The sequence below is a fragment of the Anas platyrhynchos genome, chromosome 5 (genome assembly GCF_047663525.1).
Source record: "Anas platyrhynchos isolate ZD024472 breed Pekin duck chromosome 5, IASCAAS_PekinDuck_T2T, whole genome shotgun sequence".
Classification (NCBI taxonomy): domain Eukaryota; kingdom Metazoa; phylum Chordata; class Aves; order Anseriformes; family Anatidae; genus Anas; species Anas platyrhynchos.
In genome coordinates, this window is record NC_092591.1 from 23,860,416 (window position 1) to 23,882,603 (window position 22,188).

The window sequence follows — 22,188 nt, forward strand, 5'->3', positions numbered from 1 at the left end:
TGGTCTTTTTTTTTTTTTCCCACAAGGAAGTTGCTTGTTGAAGGGCTAGATGGTTTGTTGTTTTTAAAGTGCTACTGCTGTAGCATACTTGATCACTTTGAAATCTTTCCCCTTTCCAGGATGTCTCTTCAAGGGAATGGGTACGATTTAGGCCAGAGAGCCCCAGAATGGAAATCCCTTCATACCTTCAAAGAATGCCTGGTGTGCATCTGCTCTGCCCTTCCCTCATCCTTCAGATGTACACATCACCTCTGCCATTTGATTTTGATAGACTCATATAAAGCTCCCCTCAAACGTAAAACTTCTTACAGTCCTGTTTAAGTAATCAGGGAATTGAAGTTGTCACAGCTGACAAATGCCCTATGTTCAGTGGAATATATATGGGCTGCCAGTACAGACTTGCACACAAAGGTAAATAACCCCCCTCAGATTTACCATAAACATTGGAGATATTCATAAAAAGTTCTCAGATGTGGCCTAGGCAAGTAATGAATATACTCTTTCTAAAAAGTATGTTATTTTCAGCCACAGATATTCCCCAAAGTACAAATCTCAAGTACTTGCATGTCACGTGAGATTCAGAGGCTGCCTCTCTGACTCCCTCAACCACAACTACTTAAAGCCATGTACTAAAGACCACAGAGGTTCCTTCCTGTCCCCTCCCAGTTCCTGGTCCCCAGCAGCTGAGTGTCAAGTGACACCTAGCTGCTTAATAGCTTGTGGCCAGGGCTCTCCGTGGGCAGCTCAGGCTGCAGCTCTTCCAGCCAACCCTCTGCGTTTGTGGCTGCTTCCATACACCTCACTGAGATGCTGCGATAGTGTGTAATCTCAAACGTCTTAAAAAAAAAACCTAAACAAGTCCTTCATCACCAGCTGGCTAGAGATTAGGAAGGGTGGGTCAATGGAGGGAGCCTGCCAACCTTGGTGACATTTTGGCTGGGGCACACGTGCTCTGATAGAGGCACTCCCCAGCACTCAGCTGTATCCCTTTCATCTCTCAGGGGCTCCTTGACCTGTCTTTGGTGTTATGACGAAATGTACAGCTCTGATCAGTCCTGCAGCACTAATTTATTGCTGTACAGCTCTCCATACCCATGCTTCCCCCTTGCCTGCCAAAGGAGGGAGCAGATAAATGCATTGCAACTACACTACCATGCTGATAGGCCAGAAATTTAGTGGCTGTGCTGGGGGGGGGAAGAGAAATCCAGATGCCAATTGGCGCAGGAATTCTCTCTAATCTCCTTTTAGCAGCATTCCCTGGGGAGGTTTTGGTTTACAAGCTGCAGTCTGTTCTTTGGTCATTGTTCCTCGTGAGCCCTGGGTTGGCTCTGCTGCCCATCCAATTGAAGGGCTTTCTCGCTAGTAAGGGGAAAAAAAAAAAAAAAGAAAAAACAGGGAGGGGGAGCTGCAAAGAGCCGAGCAAGAACATGAGCTTCACAATCATACGTGGCACTTGGAGCACGCCAGAACCACCCACAGATTAACCCTGGCAAGCCCCTTGAGGTGGGTCTGTCTCACTAGCCCTTGTTCACTGCTGCTCCTTGGAGCAGGGAGGGGTGGCAGAGGGATGGGACCGTGTCTAACAGCTGCTGGGAAAGGAGACAAAATGGAAAGGGGGGATCAGGGGAGAAGCGTCTTGGGGTGTCCAGTCAGTAAAGATAAGGTAACCTCCTGGTTACAGCAATCCGCAATGTCAAATGCTCCTTTCAGTTGCTCCTGTCTCCAGACTTCAGTTTTCCCAGCTGCGTTTGAGAATTAGGTTTGTGAGATAGGATCTGAATTCATTTTCTTACAGTCAAAATAACTTCCCTAGGGCTGTTTTAGCTACAATCCAACAACAAACTCTACTACCTATATGGGGTTAATAACAGACTGAACACACTCCTGGGCCCAGGCTTACCAAAACATTTCAGGACACTTGTGTGGGAAGGAGGAGAGGCAGAGAGCAGTTCCCTATATGCTGTGTTACTAGGTGGCAAACTGAAGAAGACAATGGGAAAGAAAAGTGGGCTCTTCGCTGTCAACAATGAATACAGCTCCCAACAGTTCCCTTTTGTTGCTCCCAGGAACAAACAAAAGCTGATGAAAACAATCCCAGCACACTTTCCCTCTCTTTAACAAAGATCAATGGTTAGAAAGAGTAAAAAAAAAACAATTCTGCACTGCAATAGGGAAGATCCTACACAGCCGATCAAATGGCCATCTTTGTAGTCCCTGTTTCTCTGTGGCATACTCTGACAGCATGCCAGAGGCCTAGATCTGAACTTGAACACCTCGTTTTTCAGGCTACAGTGTAATGTAGAGCTCTGCAAGGAATACTGCTTCAGTAAATACAGGCACATACCCTCATATTTCAGCAAATAATACACTCTTTGCAGACTAAATGAGTCTTTATCCCCCGGTCTTTGTGATGGATGGTCTCTGGCTATCTTGCTGCCCTCACAAAAAAGCAGCAGCACATTCCTGTTACTGCTGTGTGAACTCGGATATGGTGCTTTGTTCTTCAGCCTTCCATAACCAAGAGGCATCAGTACAAACAGTAAACCAGACAGACCATGTCGAAAAGCAATGAAAGATATAAAAGACAAACATACCTGTCCACTCCTCTGGTAACATCGTGGCTCTGTTCTGCTCTGTCCTATGCTTTACAGCTCCTTCTGTTGTGATGATCAAATCTCCGTTCTCTCAGTTTGCAGATTCCTTACCTGTGATTAGGGTGTCCTCATCAGGGCAGAAATAAAGGAGGCTTCCTGGCTCAGATTACTTTTGTCAATGAAATCACTACAGCCATCCCATGGCAGAAGAAGATCCCTTGCCAACACTGTCTTATGATGCAGATGTCTTCAGCATCATCCAGGGTCCAGAACAGGACAGGTTCAGTACCACAGGGTGAGCAGGATGCAGCTCTAGGGCCAGGTCCGTTGAACAGAAAAGGCTCTTTATGCACTGCAAGTGTTTCTAGTAGCATGCAAATCATCAACGCTATAGTACTGGGTTGTCTTCTCTTAAAAAGTGGCTGGAAGGCAATTAAATCTATCAAGAAAACAGTTTTCAGTGAACATGGAACCAACAGGGTGGTATCTATACACTTGCGAAGCTATCCTGATTTGCAAGTGTGAAGAAAAATAGATGGCTGTTTGGGCTGCCTATAACCTACATTAATTGTGGTTTAGAATAACAGCAAATATTGGAATAAAGTGCAAGGAGGAATGCATGCCTTATAATTATTTAAAAATAATATCTATTAACATTTTTTACAATAAAAATCACTAGAATATATTGGTTGAAAGCTGTATAAAATTAATAACTAGTGTGTGCACTACAATATTTAGTAAAAGAACCTGGATTTTCGGGTCCTTGATTTACAAATATTTTCTTTCATTTTTTATTTCATTTAAGCTCTGGTTCATTCTTGACACAGCTCCACAACTGACAGACAGAAGCAAAGTTCAGTGTCCTTTGTCTTCTTTTGAAGAGAGGCTTCAGATGCCCTGTACAAATGTAAGATCCTTTATCATGCAGCAAGTCAAAACAGAAGAGGCAGCTTTACTCACTGGGAAACAGACCGTCATTGAAATGACTTCAGACACAGCAGCGAGAAATACAGCAAGTGAAAATTGCTAATTAATGGTTGTCATTTCTCACACTTCTCTAAATAACAGTATTGCACTTGAAACGCCACTTATGCCCACAGTTTCAAAAACAACATTATACAGTACTTTGGATGTCACAGTGTGTTTCCTGGAAAGACCAATTTCAAAGATTACAGACTTTAGTATTCTATGATTCTAGGATTTAGCAGCTACTCATCTGCTTTTCAAACATCCTTATCTAGGGCTAGGTTGCACAGGAAAGATGACAGAGATGGTCTGAAGGCATTCAACCAAGCAGCCTGTCCATCCCCAGTACTGGGCTATGATTCCATGAAAAATGCACTTAAGGATAAGAACCTTTATATCTAGTACAGAATAGAGGTTCTTTACAGCTGTGGTTTGTGGCAAAACAAAAAAACAAAACACACACATTATGGTTTCCCACTTCCTGCAGACTTAGTGAACAGCTTTCAGGCAACAGCTCTGCTCCCTGTGGTATATGCTGGCACTGCTCAGTTACACCAGGGAATACCAATCTTTCAAACAGCATCTTCTGAAGACAGAGATTTATTTCTCCCTTTTTAAAGGGGGTAGTGTTCTTTGTGCAGGGTGATAGTTTTCACCTCTCATTCCACTTATTTGCCTAGGCAAGATGATGCCTCATTGCTGTCCACAAAGACTGATGCAAGAAGTAATTCCACGTAGGGGCTATGCATGTGGCAGAAAGCGAAAGTGACTTTCTTCTGTGGTTTGTCAACACCTGGACATTTTTCACTAGCTGTGTACAGATTTTCATTGATCACATACAGAAATTAGCACGAGGCATTATAACAATGTGTCAGGACCGCTGCATGTACCTGAGTTGATGAAAGAAGCCAGCTGGGTCATATCAAACCAGAGATTTCCTGACATTCTTCAGGAAGGATTTCTTTTTTCTTCTGAGGTTATTATCCCCTTCAGGAAGCTGACAAAGCAAAGATTTGCTGTACAGCCTGGCGCAAAACTTACAGGATCTGTGCAATGCATGTAGTGTAATGACTGGGGAATGTCTTGGTAACCACGTTCTGAGTGTTTCTTGAAACAAAATTATGTATTGTCTTTTGAAGTGCTGAAACCCTGTTATAGGTAGCCTACACGCTTAGGAGATCTCCATTGCTTTCAAGGATTTGTAAGAAACTTCACTTTTTGGAGAAGGCAGTAGCAGACAGCCTGACTTGCAACAACAGTCAACAGAAGATGTCTGGCTTACAACAAGCTGCTTTGAGTGACACAATTTGATATTTTCCCCATCAAAGCACACTTGTTACAGAAATCTCTATACTTTAGGATCTGAAGATCCCATTTGAGTACTATTATGCTAAGCGTTCTCTTGTGCTAATCTGAAGAGCTGGAAACAAAAAGAACAGAGAGAAAATAAAGGATATGATGACAATCTCAGGGAAGCATGGCCTTGCAGCAGTTACAATGTGCTGACTACACTTGTGAAATTGTCATGCATCAGTGTTGTCACCTGAACTCAACCAAGTCATTCAGAAGACCTAAGAAAACTCACACAGCCACAATTTGGCAGGAAGAGCCACCGATCTTCATTCTTAGATGTTTTTTTTCAAGAGAAATTATCAGTAGACATGCAGAGATACGAGTTTTGTATGTCTGTAGACAAGAAAAAAACTTCCAGGCTGCTATCAAAGACAAAATGTATTACGTACTGAATTTCTAGAATTAGAAATGGTGGAGATAATAACTCTTTCAGGAGGGAAGACATCCCTGATTTGAATGGGGGAAACAACACACAACTGGAAGCATAAGATCTGTGACTAGTGACACTAATGCGATGGCTACAGCTTCACTTGCCCTGCTGGGAGATTCACAGCTGTCTGCCTGCACACCTTAAAGAATGGCACAGACATCCCAGGTGTATTAGATAGATCTGATACAGCAAGTACTTTTCAGAAAGTCACATAAATAAGGCAAAATCACTTGAAATATATGAAGTGAATCCTATATAGTAATTACTGGAAATAGCTGGGAAAAATCCCTTCTAATTTTTCTTCACCCATCTTAATGAAAAGGCAATTTTTTCTATACAGTGGAATGAGGGAACGACAGCCAGACATTTGGACTTGGTAGTAAAGGAACTTTTCAAAGATCCCTTCATGACTTTGACATGGTCTTACTCGTGACACAGGGATTAATTAGATCAATAAGCCCAAAACATTTTTTCTAAGGAGACTTTATGACTCAAACATAACTACGCTGAGCACAGTAACCTGTCTCCTCTTAAGCCAGGGGAAGGAGGCTATACTTTACCATTGCTATATCTGTGGTGAAATGATATTTTCTAAAATACTCTTGCAGGGACACCAAACTAAACAAATTTTCTGTGTTTGTCTCGTGTTGCACATCCCAGAATGCCAGTAAGCAAAAGGCCAAATACAATGCTGAAATTTCTTTCAGAGATGACACCACCTCCACCTGCCTCAAGTAAATGTTTTGAATTTTAGTAATAAAAGATAGATTTTGAACTACCCCCAAATTCTTAAAAATTACATCAAATTTCTTTTTAAGGCCAATTTTTTCCTTTTTTTTTTCTTTCTTTTTTTTTTTTTTCTTTTTTTTTGTGTCCAACAGGTCAGATAAAGAAGCAATCCCTTTTCAAAGAATGTAAGATTTCTCAAGTTCATTGTGTGCACTGTAGGCGTGGACTTTTAGAGAAGAGGCCCTGTTAAGTATACTCTTTTCCCCAGGGAACCACTATGATTCACTGAATACCACTGGCAAAGACTTCACACCAGGGTCTCCACAGTCATCAGTGATTCTTTCCTTTAAATTGGAAACAGCAGTGAAAACTCATTTTCAATGAGTGCCAATAAAATCCTTTTTTGGTAAGGTAACAGACAGAGCAGACTCCTCGTGGCAGGCTTGGTGCCTTGTTTGTCACCTTTAGTTCAGTGGAGTTTGTCCTCTTTGTTGAAACTGCACAGAGAGGCTGCTTCAAAAAACTGGGAATCCGACAATTTTGCAGTTTGTGTTTCCTAACTACTCATCTCTAAGGCAGCAAGGAAACTTGATCTCATTTTTTGGAAAGGGCAGGAGTGCTCTAAAGTGAGAAGAAAAGTTACCAGGTACTGTAATTCTTTAAGACGTGCTGTGATTGTGCACATTCACCTTGAAGGTGCTTTGCACTCAAGCACTTTAGAAGACAAACACTGCAAGAAGTGAATGTGTGCATGTACAAGATAACTTGACTTGGCTATTCTAGTAGGCTGTACTGCAACAGACAAAATAAAACATCCATACAAAGGCAGACTACAAGTCCATTAGCACTCACCTTGTTTCTGACAGTGGTCAACAGCATATAGCTCATAGACAAGCTAAGAACTGGAAAATTTCATTGTGATGCTTCTCCAGAACAGTCATTTGAAAAGGCTTAGAAATAGTCTGCTATTTTTTTGACTTTAATATTTAATATGCCCCAATAGATTTCTTTTCCATCTATTTGTCTACTTGCCTTTTCAAGCTACACTTTTTTTGCCTCCACAAAATCTTGTGACAATACTGTCCATTACATACTGTGAAAGAAATCACCACCACCACTTTTTTCTTTGAATCTATTATTTGCTAATTTCATTTGATGATCCTACTTCTTTTAGTGGGCAAGACTGGAACAATCATTCCTTTTTCTCCTTCCCCCTTACACTCCTTGTCTATATCTTTCCCTATTTAATGGTTTCTGCCTGAAAAGAACTATGAATGCTAAGTTTTGTGCTCACGATATAACCAATCTCGAGGACTCTCTGACAGACCTGATTCTGTAGGGATAAAATAAGGGTTTATTTATGATGTTTAGCATAAGCAGGGATGTCTTAGCTCTAGAAACATGAGATTCTAGAAAGAAGAAAAGGAGGTCAAGTCCCATGTTTAAGTAAAGCTCAGAAGTTTCTTTTGGAAGAAACTCATGACAGATCCACAGGAATAATGTGTCCAGAAGGAAGTGATATGAACAGGATCAATCAGCCAGTTACTGAAACAGCAACAACAACAACAAAAATCCAACTATTTAAATAGCACCAAATAACCCATATGGGTTCAAACAGTAAGCCCAGGATTATCATGAGCAGCAAATGTAGGACAGACTGAGAAAAAAAGTCCTTGGCAGTTTGATCAAGTAAACCTTAACAAAAATAAGTCAGCAGCCAGATTACTTTAGTTTCCAGAAAATAATCCAAAACGACTGGAACTGTTATATTAGTACAAGGTACAGCCCTGAGAGAATGCAAGCTGAGATTCCAGGCTGTTCTATAAACTCATCTATAAGCTGATGATCTCCTTCACAGCTCAAGAAGAGGAATGGTCTCTCACTGCCAGCCGTTCAAATCCATCCATACAGAGACTCCACAGACACAGCACTGAAATTCCTTCTAGCAAACAGATGTCCTGATACCAAAACCTCCTCATGGAAAAAGTATCACAGATATGTATGGTGGCCTTCAAGGCCTCAGAATGAGGAGTCTATCCAACAAAACATGTTTGTCCAAGAGAACATCTGGTCTTGTGAATACAAACTCCAGTATGTCTCACTGGCATCAAAGTCCAAGTGGTCTACACCTAGTATCAGAGCATGATCTTCCACTGATGGCACTCACACCACCCATAAGGCTGTTGTAAAGGCTAAGATGAACAACCTAAATATGAGCTTAATACATCATGTACCGAGAACCAGTCAGCTACTTCTGGAAGGGAGGGCATCTCATATCCTTCTCTTAATATGTATGTTGTGATGTGCTCCTAGCCTGAACACAGTATAAAAGGCTTGCATGAACATTGTATGAACCTCTCCGTTGTGGCCTCTAGTGTGCACCCTAATCCATTCAAAACCAACAAGCCCCATTCTCTGTCATGGAAAAGACTCTGTAACTTACAAGTGATGCCAACACCACTGAGTAGGAGAGGAGAGGAGAGGACGCCTTGGTTACATTATGCTGTCTCACCACCAAAGCAGATGCTGAATGATTGTTGGGGGTGCTGTACTGGCAATTTTCTTTTCTTATGGTAAACAAAGGCACTTTTGATGAAACTCATTGGTGAGCGCAGGGATATAAGTGTCATAAAAGCAGACAGAGACAAACTAATATCCACTTGAAGAGAATTTATATAATTGTACTCCCCTCACGTGCAACTATTATAAATTCAGAATGCTTTGCCATTCTTCTTTTGTTTCTCTTGTACCAGAAAACACTTTTCACAAAATGCATTCTCTCTGAGCCGTGGGGAAAACAGTTTTATGCCTCCCTCTTGAATTACTTAACTGAAACACTCTTTGAGAGAGGTTTTTGAAAAGAGACAGACATGGAAGTAGCAGACCTGCAAAGAGACAAAATACATGCTACATTCAGTTCACAGTATCCAGCAGGCACAAATACATATGTGGACTCCAGGCTGATGAGTATAAGGAAGTAGGAAAAATAACAAGCTGGAATTGCAGGATTTATTCCTGATTCTCTATTGTATTGCTGCACATGCTCTCAACATAACAGCAGCTGTGCTCAGAGCTAGGATCAGCAGATGCCCAAGGCAAAGTAATACTGCCATTTCCTTTGAAGGTCTGGCTGCCCTAACATATCTCGAGGCTGAACAGGAGTTCAAAAATGAAGTGTTTGGCTGGAGGTAAAGGACCAGTCTTGATATCTCTGGATTTTTCATTTGTTGGAAGCAAAAGAAAAATTTTTCAAGGACAAACGATGCATGACTTCACTGCTCCTAAAGCTGACAAAACTCATCCCTTCAAAAGGATGGTCTTAGATTGCAACGTGCATTTCTCTGAATATTTAAAAAATCATAGAGGAAAGATGTCTGATATACTTCCACTAAGCCATCATAGTTACAGATGTGGTGTTGGCTACGTTTAACATACAATGCAAAGAAGTTCAGAAGACGTGGGCTACAACTGAGTACAACTTGTTATCCCAAAATCAGTGGGCGGGAGACTAGCAAAACTGACAAAAAAAATAACTTACTTTCATAATAAGCCAGCACTAACTGGTAAATTGCCAGACAAAGATATAAGAATGTTGTTTCTGTTAATGATACTCTGAAGACAATCACCTTTCCTGAGCTATCATCCAAACCTCTGTACAGTTTTCAGTGGTGGCTGTGACAACCTGAATGAAGAAACTAGAGAGAAAAACCAGATGAGATGAGAATTCCACAAGGATGCATATCCTACAGCTACTCGATCCTGCACATGAAACCCAGTGGAATAAAGGACAACTTGGATCCCCTGGGAGGAAGCAAGGAATGGAATCAGTTATCTACTGAAGCTAAATCTTGTAGGGAAATAGCACCTTAGTTCTGGAACAGAGCTGAAGGCTATAGCCAACACCAAACATGGCAGAGTAGGCTATGAGAAGACAGACCCAAGGTCTTGAAGCCCACAGCAGCTGAGGATGTGCAGAAGTTTGAAATAAAAAGCATCTGTAACTGAATTTTCACTAATGATGAGCCAACAACGTGACACACCGGTAGAAACAGTAAAAAACTTTATCTTAAACATCCCTAAAAAATTGATAAGTACAGAAGTGACTTGATCTGGTAGTAACTTCACAAGATTCTACAGAACTCTTGGTCACTGGTGATATATGATGGTGGAACAGGCATCAGACAAGTGCTGCAGAAATTCTTGAAGAACAGAGCTGAAAAATGCAGAGAAAGTGAATTAGATCATGACTGTCTAGGAACTGAAACATAAGCCAATGAATTAAGAAGAGGAACGCTACATCAGAGAACTGGATTTTGAACAAATGAAATATTTGATCTTTGTCATATGTGTGAACGAAAGAGAAATAGTAAAATGCATGTTCTGTCCTATGAGTTTATGCCTGGAGCAAGTGATAGTTAAACTAATGGGGTATGAACCTAATTGTTTCATCCTCTCACAATTTATCTGGTCTTGAATGACAAGAAGTATGCACAACCCAAGAGTGAACATGAACACAAACACTCTTTTCAAGAGAAAACACTTTTGCCCTCTGACACTATTTCTGTCAGCCGTTTGGATTGATCATTATCTAATTTGCCAGCACATTAGAATGATCTCTTAACACTGATTATACAGGGTAGATGTGACAGGGAGGCTGTGGAATAAGAAAACAGATCAAACAGGCTGTTAGAATCCAATCCCTGAGGGCTCCAACACAAGCAATAGGAAACACTGTACTCTTTGAGAATTGCAATCATACCGAGTGCTGTTTGACAAGGGAGAAGTTGGAAAATACCACGAAAATAGTTTTCCTTTAACCTGGCACCAACAAAGAGCCAGAGCTGAAGCTGCTTCCTGTTCATTTTAAGGATGGGTGGATCTTCTCTCCAATACATTTTCCAGCTGCTGAAGTTGTTTGCTAACACAAGCAAATTAATTTTCATAACATTAAGCAAATTCTAACTGGAGTGCTTCACTAAGCCACTATTGCAACTGATAAAAGCCACCTGGACCTTAGGGTTCAACCTTGGGTCTAAAAACATCAGCCAATTAAAAAAGTTTATATAGCCTAAACAAACAGAAATCAAAATACAAAAATAAGCCACACAGAACATAAGCACCCAACAGTGAAACATAAAGACAAATTTTAAATCCTGTCCAATATAGCAAAAGCAAATATTTTGAGGGTGTGAATTAATAACCGAAATTATAACCAAAACAAACAAATGAAATGACTTTATTCAAATGGAGCATTTCCATGGCTCTGTGCCAAAATTCAAGTCGGCGACTAACAAGGATGTCTCTGCTCATATGGTCTAATATTTTTCTCTGCTGTTGGTTGCCGTGTGATGACAGCAGAGAATATTGGCTGTTACTGGACTAGGACAGACTGAAATGGCTGAGCAAAGAAGTTTGAGACTTTATGTTCAAACTTGGACCTTGGGAAGAACGATACAGACAGTTGGAGGACCTCTGTCTTATAGAAAGATCTCACAGTTAGTGATCGGGAAAAGATTGGAGGATAGACCCCAAGGCTCAGCACAAGAAGCTCTCACAGACAGTCATTCACCTCAGCCTACAGCTGTATCACCAGCTTCTGCAGATGTTCAGGTACTCTCCTCAGTGGATTGTCCTCTCAGCAGGGACCTGTTCACCGTCCCCTGGGTGTTACAGGTGTGTGGTGGTCCGAAGTCACTGCTGCTTTTTCCTCTGCCCCATACTTGAAGCAACACCCTGGATTCCTCACCTGATGTTCAGTGTTAGTCCTTCTCTGCAAGCAGAGGCTGAAAAAAAACAACACAAAGCAAAGCTTTTGAGTAATCACAGGACTGTTTTATTTAAAACGCTGCTGAACTGCCCTGCAAATCTCAGCCACCACCAGAAATCTGGATCTCCCTACCATATACCCTTTCTCTGCGCTACAAGATGAGATCACAGTATGACAAACCTAACTTAATGAGCTACTATCTGAAAAAGTGTTCTTGGTATTCCTCTCAAAACTCTCAATCTGCACTTCCCTAAGCCAGCTCATCTCTTCACATGCTCCTCCATACCCAGTTTGTGACTCAGTCTTATCCAGAAAGGGGAGATAATACTTTTTGCCCCCATGTGACTGAGTCACATAACTCTAAACCCTCTCCCATATCAGCATGCTTTGCCTTTTTCTTTCTGCATCTTTTATTCATTTGCTTGCAGGGAAATCTACTCCCCCACTCCAAAAGATGCTGAGTACCTTGGTGCAGAAGAGGTGGGGATGTGAAAAAGTTGATTTTTAAAAGAAACAAGATGGGGATAAGAAAGATTTTCTTCTCATTATTAGAGAGACATATTGCATATAGAGATATAAAGAGAGACATACTGCAATATTTTCCTTCTTAGGAAAGTTATGGGAAAAAGTCAATGTCACTGTCACTTCTTTTATGTCAAAAAGCTTAGATATTCCCTTAAGAGAAAAATTCGAAACACTTAGAAATGTAAAAAGTTTATTTTGGACAGTTTGCATTGTCCTGTGTATTTAGCCCATCAGCTTGCTCCTAAATACGACTGACACTTGTTGAGAGCTGAGTTTATTAAAAATATTTCTGTATTTTTAAAAATACACTCTCCTTGAAATCCCAGCATAGAGCCAAACACCACACAGTACAGAGGATCTGGAAAGATGTTTAGAAAGCAGTATTGCCAGCAATGGCCCTGCACAGAAAGTTTGGAACCTGAATTAGGCACCAAACTGTCAACCATGTGTATGAAGATAGGATACCAGAGCAGAACACTGTCCCTTGGCAATATGCTGATATTAAGAAAACAAAGGCACATGAGAGAAGCAGACAACTTCAACCTCATCTTCCTGAAGTGTTTTTTTTGAGCCTTCCTTGTCTTATAGAAATGCATAATACAGTTTGTCTTTTCTCACAAACTGAATTAAAATCACCTAATGTGAGTTCATCCTGTGTGGCTACCTTCAGGACTCAGCACAGAGGGGCATTCCCACGTCTACATGTAAATAGGTGCATTCTGACCATGAGTCCAACTCATGGCCATTGCTATGATTTAATTATTTCAGAAATCTTAATGTAAATGACCCTATGAAGTTTTCTCATTTCAGAGCTACTTGTGAGCACTCTACCTCCTTTTAAGTTCTGGTTGAGTAGGGGGAACAAAAACCTCAGATGATTACTGACAGCAGCCAACATGAAGTGTTGATTCCCTCTTGCGATGAGTGTCATTGCAGTGAATCACCGCGTAAAACAGAATGAATTTCCTTTATCCCTTGCCTGCCAGGAGGTGTTAAAACAAAGTATCTGCCTGTGTGTCTGTCCACATGTTTACATACTATTATGTCATCCATGACTACACCTCAAAAACATTAACACTTTGGTACTTTGAACAGTCACATGGGGGCAAAAAGTATTATCTCCGCTTTCTGAATAAGACTGAGTCACAAAGAAATCACAAGTTGTTTAAATGTGATGATATGTGTATGCTACAATCCAGTGCTATACAGACTTTCTCAGCAGAGGTTTACAGAGTTCTGGTCAGATATCAGCACCTCATCTACTCTGCTTCCAAATTGCAGGAATGAGAGCAGAATACTGGGTTAGTCTGACAGCACTGGGTCAGGGACCCGCGCTAAGATTTATTAGTGCTAGTTTGAACTGTTCCATCATACCCATAGCAAGTCTATAGCAGAACTGAGAAGCATGTCCAAATCTCTTGAATCCAGCGTTGAAAACAGGAACTTCCTCTCTTCCTGAAAAGCTCTGATAATCCTAGAAACTCAGATCTTTTATCCCAGAGCAGAGGGAATTTCTAATCCCAGAGTGATGCCCAGCATTCTCTCGATAATATATAGTACAACTAAGAAAGGCAATAAATAGATGGGGTTTATTTATATCCTTGGGTGACTGACACTAGCAAGCCAGGACAGCTGACAACTGAAGACCAGCCTTCCCTCCCCCTTTTACTTATGGGCACAATTTCAAGTTGGCTTGCTGGACTGGGCAGACAAAGGAAAGCAGCAGTTCCCAGTCACAAAAAAGTACTGGGGGGACACACACCAACAGCACACACACAGCTGCATTCATTAGAGTGAAGTCTCTCTGCATTAAAAGAGCAGTGAGCAGCCTCATTAACAAATGGACACGTGGTGGGGGAAGCCAGCATGAGGCTCCCTCCTCCTCGTGCTACAGAGAAGAGGCTGGGTGGGCTCCTCACCCCGACTGCTAAGGGCCTTCTGCATTTGACAGGCCTCATTCTGCTTTCTCTTACTCTGTTTCCTACTCCCTGGTTTGTTGTGGCTCTCTGTTCTCTGGCTCTTCCACACATTTCATTTCATAACTTCAGACACTGCTTTTACTCTATTCACACACAGTTTGGCTTCTATTTTTAGTCTCAATAAAGTAATGCCAGATTAAAACAAAATCCAATTTGGATGGGCAAAGTCATCCTCTCTATAGGTAGCTTAATGCCAAAGGGCCAGATGTGAGACAGGCGTAGCCAAGATATTATATAACCTTTCCCCAGCCTTTGCACACCTGATCTTGAATGACATTTCCAACCCAGCAAGGAAATACAGGCAGTTCGCCATCACCTCACTACTGAGAACAAGCAAAGCTCAGCCTCCAGTCAGGCAAAAATGCCAGCTGCCTGAAGTCATTACTTATCCTGCTTCAGAGTTTTCTCGGAGTCTGTCAGAAGTGAAAGCTCCTAAAATTCAAGCTGAGCTCTAGTTCTCAAAAAGGGAAGCCAATTTCTAGAGGCTCTCCTTTCCTTTTTCTCCTGCTTTCCCAGTGTTCCTGAAACTTGGAATGCCCTTTCCATGAGGCTGTGGCATGAGACCAGGAGCAACAGGAAAAAGACTTTCATAAAAGGCTTTCTTTCATAAAAGAATGGCAAAAGGTTGACTAAAGGTGTGAGAGGTGGGCTGTTGTCACAAGTTAAGCACTAAATGTAATTTCTGATCATCAGAAGCGAACACAGACCCTCAGCTCTAGCTGAGAGGCAATTGCTGAGTTGGCAAGATCTTGTTAACATCTGAGAAGGGCTGAAAATGCTGCTTTCAGCAGGGCTTTATACTCTGCTGAGATTCAATGAGACTGCCACAGTTTTCTGATATAAAACATAGTCAGGCCCTGTTTCAAATTTTAGGTGTGCACCTTTATGGTGCATCTATTCTGCAGGTACACGTTAGACATACCAATATATGCTTAGTGCAAGCCATAAGGGAATGGCTCCCTGCTTCTTCAAAGAATACCAAGAAATAGCTTAAGGAGAAGGTCTTTCTTCACCTCTCTCCTTTCCCTTTTGGTACATCTGGTAAATACAGGCTTATCTGTCATTACCTGATATGGGATAACTGCAACAACTATGCCAGGGAGAAAAATGATCTTTTCCCCCATTCCATCTTTTTATCCCATCTTCTTTTTTTTGTGTCTCCCTTTTGGGAGACAATAGGATTCACCTCATCTTTCTTTTCTCTTTTGCTCAAAGAAGCTGTGGATGCCCCATGCCTGGAGGTGTTCAAGGCCGTGATGATGGGGCTTTAAGCAACCTGATCTAGTGGGAGGTGTCCCTGCCCATGGCAGGGGTGTTGGGATTAGATGGTCTTTAAGGTCCCTTCCAAACCATTCTATGATTCTATGTTATTTTACCTCAAGCTCCACTGCTTTTCAAAACGTGATACAACAAACTGATTATGTTTCTCAGTAAGCCTTTCTCTGAGTGGAGATGGGACTACAGAGAGGACAGAGAAAGGTGCTGACAGAATGTTATTGCTGCTGTTGCCAATGGCTGTATAAGGGGTGAAAAGCAGCACTGGAAGATCGATGCAAGGTGCTGGATATCAGACCAATGATCCCTTTCAGTAACCCACTGAGAGCTCCTCAGCCAGACAGGTGGTTCTGGAAGGATTTATGTGGAAAAGTTTGTTATTCTATTCCGGGATGAGGATAAGCAATGAGATGACAGCCACCAAAAGTTGCTCTTTTGTGTCACAAGATATCTTTTGCCTAAGTAGCCAAAGTAGTCTGAGGTAGAGGTTATTCGAGGTGTCCATTTGAAGGTCACCTTTCAAAGTCAAGACCACTTGTGCAGTCAGTCACAGCAACAAGAGAGAACCAGGAGAGTGGCAAACGAAGACTGGAATTAACAGGATTAGTGGGAGGGTGGAGGCGTACCAGCAATGCTCTGTGCAGAAACCCGAGCGACTTCTCCCAGCTGCTCCTGATGAAGGATTTGGACAGTGTGGTGAGACCAGCTGAAATCGTAGCCAAGGTTCCTCTCGGGAATGTGGTATCAACATAAAAATAAATACATTGGTGCTCAACAATCTATTGCCTCCCCATGCTACAGGGGAGCCTGGCAGAATCTGAGGAAGCCTGGACAAGACTGGGCAGCTGGGAATTCCACCCTACTGCAGCAAATGGCTGGGTGTCTGACACAGGCCATGCACGGTGGCAACAGTTCACATCCCATTCCATCCCATCGCCAGCCTTTGTACTACAGGAGAGTAGAGAGACAATGGCTGATAAACGAATCTTCGATTTCCAGGCATTTTCTTTGTGAAGATCTGGCAAATAATATGAAATGATTGCACATACCATGTTTAAGTGCCTGTTGTGTTTAGCTGAGTTTTTTTTATTTTTTTCTGATGCAGAACAACTTTGAAGCTTGCACATTTACATTCCTGCTAAAAAGATCTCCCCCCCCCCAAGCCTTATACAAAAGAGTCTGCATTTCAAGAATGATGTTAATTCAGGCAGCGGGTAGCCAACAGCCAGTTACAGCTGAGCATCTCCACCATCAACTCTAATTTCAGGTCTCTGATGACAAGATGTACATGACCTTCTAATGAAGAACCATACAACATTCCTAGATATAAAAAAAAAAAAAATCTTTAGAAATGCATAGTCTACCTGCATATATCCTGTAAAATGAAAATTCTGGAGTTGTGGAAGATGCAAAGAAGAGCAAGTAAAAAAGTGCTCTTTTTTATCCCTGTGGCAAGCAGGTTCTATTCATTGCTCTACACCTGACCACACTGCTTGCACATTCATCTTACTTGGATAACATTCAGATACCTTAGTCTGAAGAAGGAAATCACTAGAAAACTAAGAACAGCAGCCTGCCTTCTATGTGGATGAAATCCAAAACAACTTACCAATCCCCTTATTCTTCAACATGTCTCTTGGCAGTGCAGGATCCAGCTCTAAATCCTTACAGATGATGATGATACATTATTTCAAAGAGTTGCATACCTTCAGTTGGCAACTGAAGTTGGCATTTATGCACATATGGGGACCAGGTGAATGTCCAAAGTAAACTGCCAATTGTACATCATCCTGCAGCTAAGCTCAGATACAGACCTAGGAACCACAGTGAGCAAAATCAACTGCCTAACACAAGAAGTTTCCTTACTAGCTTCAGATGAAATTCTGACATTCACCTTCCCTATGAAGTATTCTCAGAGAACTCAAATACACAGAAATCAGTTTGGGACTCATGCTTTAAGCCATGCTAGGTAGAGATCTGAGACTTTACATGAACTGGCAGTCTTCTCTACTGTCAAACATGGATAGCATATTATTAAATTTCTTATTATTAACTTTCTCCCCTAATCAGTAGCCCTAATACCCCTTTCTTCTCCCACCACACTCAGTGTAAGAGCCATGAGGACACAAGTAATATAAACTTTAGCACAATAAAATTGCATCGCTGTTAATCAGCCTGAGAATAAAAAGGTGAAAATCCTGAAAAGGCTGGAGCCAGGCATCAGTCTTGCCCAGTTTTAATCATGATTCATACTTGTTTGCAGTTACATATGTAAGTTATTAGCATATTACTTATGTTTTTGCCACGGCAAACCAGAACCCCATAAGCATTCTGTGTTCAGAAGCTTTTAAAACGCAAAGAAACAAATAAATAAAGATTTCATGACCACTCAAGAAGCTGGCAGCAAAGGAAACAGAGAAACATGATGACAGAAGAGAGATTTCACTCACAGCTGCTGTTACCTTTACAAATCAAATCAGTTGGGGTCAGTACCTTGTAGGTCCACACCCCAATTGCACTGAGGAGTTAACTATACTTTCAAATCACTTCTGTGTCCAGGCTCTCGCATACAGGAGTCCAGCTTAGGTACAGAGAAACTGCCTGGAACTGTGCTGTTATGTTTTCAAAAAGTAAAATTTTACTTTATCTTCTATTCTCTCTAAAACTTGTTTTGTGTTAGCATTTTCAAAAAGGATGAATAATAAATATATTAAGTATCTAGCTACATGGTCTTTAAAGTTGCTACAGAACTTCCTGGATGTTTCTTGCCAGCTGTTGAAAAGCTAAATTCTAATTGAAAAAATACACCTTTTTATCTAGAATTCCACTTAAAAAAAATCATGCAATATTCACCTAATGCCTCTACAGAGCAGTAGAAAGTAAAACAGCAAATCACCTCCATACTGCCTTGCATTGTTAACATACACAATAAAAAATGACCAACCCATAGGTTCCTTCCTTCATCATCATCCTCATAAAGACAGCCTGGAGCTGAACAACCCACTATACTACTTAGTTTAGCCTTCTGTTACTCAGCAAACTGTAGTCTTGGAAGACTTGGAGAAGAGGAAGACTTGAAAAGAGAACTGATTTCTTCGTTTAAAATCACCCTATTGCACTAATATTAATTGAACTGTAAAGTTCCATGAAACAGAAAGCGATCAGCACAATGCTGAGAGACCCTCAAAGTAATGCAGGATACAAACAAACAACAATGATTGTGGCTGTAGGTACAGCTTTGTTTTCAGAATGACTGACAACCCAGTACACTAGGCAACTAGGTGTTCAATTTCACTGAAAAATCAGGTCAGAAGCATTTTGAGTGTTCCCCAGAGGTAGTAATTCCTGGTTCTTCTTTAGTAGAATAAATCCCCTTCAACTTTCAGTAACTTTGATAGGGAACTGCCTGTTCAGAAAATACAAATAACCCCCAAGTGATAGTATGCAGGTTTTGATATTTAGATTTTCCCCTCTAGATTTAAATATCAACTCCCCTCCAGTAGATACTCAAGAGAAGCTGTGCCTTATCTCTCATTACCCCAGTGGCATACAGCTCACATAGAACTCATCTGTCCATGAAATGAGGATGAGGCCATGGGGATGAGAGGCTGGGCCACTTTTCTTGTAATGGTGCTTTTTTTCAGAATCCTGGGCTGCTTTGCAGAAATGCTGACTTTTAGTCTTCCTCTTATTTCATCTCATCAAATCTGTACTTTAGAGCTTGAGCCCACTGCACAACACTATTTGCTATTCTCCTACAACTGCAGTACTAACCACCAGGGAACTGTTCTATGAACAATTTGGTTGAAAGTTTCCATACTACTTGACTCACTGTTCCTTTGAGCGTCATCCTCACTTTTGGTTAGCTCATTTGTGACATCTTTATGCTTCTCTGCAAAGCTTCACTATTTGCTATTCCTTGGACAGACTATTAGAGTAGATGAAAAGAAGAATGGACTAGGAGCCTGAAAGGCATCTGCCAAAGTCAGACAAGGGCCCAGTTCAATAGCAGACAAGCCTATGGTACTCAAATGACTTCCTCAGTCTCCCAGGATGTTTTCTTCACAGAAGCTGTCTGATAAAATAGTATGAAATGGTTGTGCCATCTCGGCGATTAATCATCCCACAGACCTTTATTCAAATAAGGCCTATTCAAACTTCTCAAACATTTTGAACATTCCTGTGCGTGTTTATATGGAGGTTCTGCCCAATTCTTCTATCTCCACAACTTTTCACAGCCTGCTATCTTTGAATGTTTGCAGTTTATTCTGTAATCTGCTTTATGACTTGTATCTCCAATTCCTCTAGTTGGTATCTAGGATACCAAATACATGCAGAACAGTAACCCCAAGTAAGTTGATGAGGAAAATCAGGGCCCTAGTGTAAGCAATCGATGAAAAGAGTGAAGAAGAAAAACATCTGTTCCTGCAGGAAGGACCAAAGTAGTCTCTGAGACACACAGACTGGGCACAACAGCCTCTGACGCATACCAGTGGCTTGGTGCAAAGCTGAAAAAAATATCATTCCCCCAGTTTCCAAGAACAAACATTTTGCTCTACTTACTTCAATCGCAGCAAAATTTAGCCCTGTTCTTGGAGCTATATACCTTTTCTAGGGACAAGCTTTGAGTAGCCTGCTCACTAGATCCTGGTTCTGCTAGTCTACCCCTAAAATTGCAGGGTGACAACTGTGAAGCACTCTTAAAATTGTTAAAAAGAGGGCAGAATTCGGCACACAAATGCCTTCATGTAAATCCACTTAGCAAACCAGTTTGGTCATATATTGAGAACTATGTTTTTACATTTACTTGTAAATTTGTGTGCAACCTTGCTTTATATACTGTATGAAAAACTCAACTTGAATGATGCAGTAAACCAGAACTTTTGTCTCAACGGCACATATACTACAATGTTGACAAAATTGTATTTTGATTATTCCATTATATTGCATTCCTACGCTGTCGTGTTCCAATGTGCTGTAGGGTCTTTTTTATTGACTCTCGCTATTCATCCTATAAAATCTCTGGTAGGATAGCTGAAGTTTTTGGCAGGTGGTAAAGCGTGGGAGGCAGTTTGGAATTGTACAATAAGTGCATTAGCTGAATGTTTGTGCTAGAGGATCAGCAATAAAATCACTGACATTAATACTGGAAATGTCATCTTGAAGTTTCAGAGCTAAATATCCACAAGATGAATTAGGCAGTTCACCCCTGTGCTAACTTTTGTTTCAGCTTGTGAAAACATACAGAACACTGCTTCAGTGATACTTAAGTCACGTTTTCAAGGTTTTTGCAGCAAAACTAAAGGTCAGAAACATAATTCTTTCAAGGCACTCTAGATGATAATTTGCCCATATATTCCATTACAGCATCATCACAGATTACTGCAGGCCATGGGCAACAAGGGTTCATCACAACTACACTCTACTGCAAATATGTCTGTGTCAATGAAAAATGGATTGGGTCCTCATTTACTAAGATCCTCACTGAACAAATTAATCACTAGGGAGGGATGAAGATCTGATTCTATAGGCCTCAGTGATTTTTCTTTGGGAGGTTTCACCTCTACTGACTGACTTCACTATGTAGCTGATTCACAAGTCTCAACTATGTCTTCCTGAACTAAAGCACTTTTCTGCAAGACTGAAGAAAAATGTAAAGAATGTCCTGGCCCTTTATTACAGCCCAAGCTTAAACAACAGAGCATCTTTGAGCCAAAGCCTAAAGCAAACAGGGGCCATTATAGCCAAGTTTTTTCCCAGCCACATTTTTAGGGATCTTCCTCTTCCAACTCTACAAAATTCAGCCTTTGCTCCCTTCTGTTTAGTCTTCTTTGTCCCAGGAGGAATAAATTCCCTACACAGCTGAACCCAGGCTGTTACCTAGGAACCACTATGTGCAGGGTAGACAGCTGTGTTTCTTCCTCTTGCTGAGTTTTTTTTTTTTCCTGCCAGTTCTTGAGAAAGATAAAAGCACCCCAGCGTGCCCACCCCCCCCCCTTCCTGGTCTTCAGCACTGGCACTCACCTGTGGAATTTGACCCTGGCTCACAGGATGCAGCACTGTGAAGGCTGTTCTGGAATCCGTTCAGTTGCCTGTCACTGGAGGCCACCCTAGCAGGTAAAAGCATCAGATTAGAAAGGATGAATGAGAAAGGGTATACCAAGGAAGCGTAATGGTCTTGAACATAAAAGTTATAATTCTCCTAGTTCACATAATTTCACTAGGACTGCAGCTATGAACATGATATGAGATAGGCAGTGACAGCAACTGGCTCCAAGAAGGCAGGGGATGACAGACAAACACTCGAGCTGCCAGCAAGACTTCAACGTGCCTAAAGCTTTTGTCCCACATGCCTTGCAAGATGATTCTGAAGGATAAAGGAAATGGTAAATAATATTGGTCTACCAATGCACAACTCAACTAGTAATGCTGTGGTATACTTTCTCCAGTGATTTGAAGCACAATGATTAAGCAACCTTAAAACAAAAATGAACATGAGAAGGGGGCTAGCCACAAGATGCTACTCTCAAAATCTAAGAAAATCTAAGTCCTTGTATCTTGTCCCAACAG

The 22,188-nt window shown here is 41.3% G+C and overlaps 1 protein-coding gene across 3 annotated transcripts in view; it reads right to left on the reverse strand.

Moving 5' to 3' along the window:
- Window positions 1-11,292: 11,292 nt before the first annotated feature.
- Window positions 11,293-22,188, reverse strand: part of TTLL5 (tubulin tyrosine ligase like 5) — a 125,792-nt gene continuing 114,896 nt past the window's right edge. For 2 of the 3 annotated variants that reach the window (XM_072038437.1, XM_072038436.1), the window contains 2 exons: window positions 21,643-21,728; window positions 16,790-16,938 (listed from right to left, as the gene is read on the reverse strand). In XM_072038437.1, coding sequence (XP_071894538.1) covers window positions 16,817-16,938; window positions 21,643-21,728 — 208 coding nt within the window. In that variant the 3' untranslated portion in view covers window positions 16,790-16,816. Of the gene's footprint in view, window positions 11,856-16,789; window positions 16,939-21,642; window positions 21,729-22,188 lie in introns of those variants that run through there. The other variant, XM_038180219.2, reaches the window with a different exon arrangement.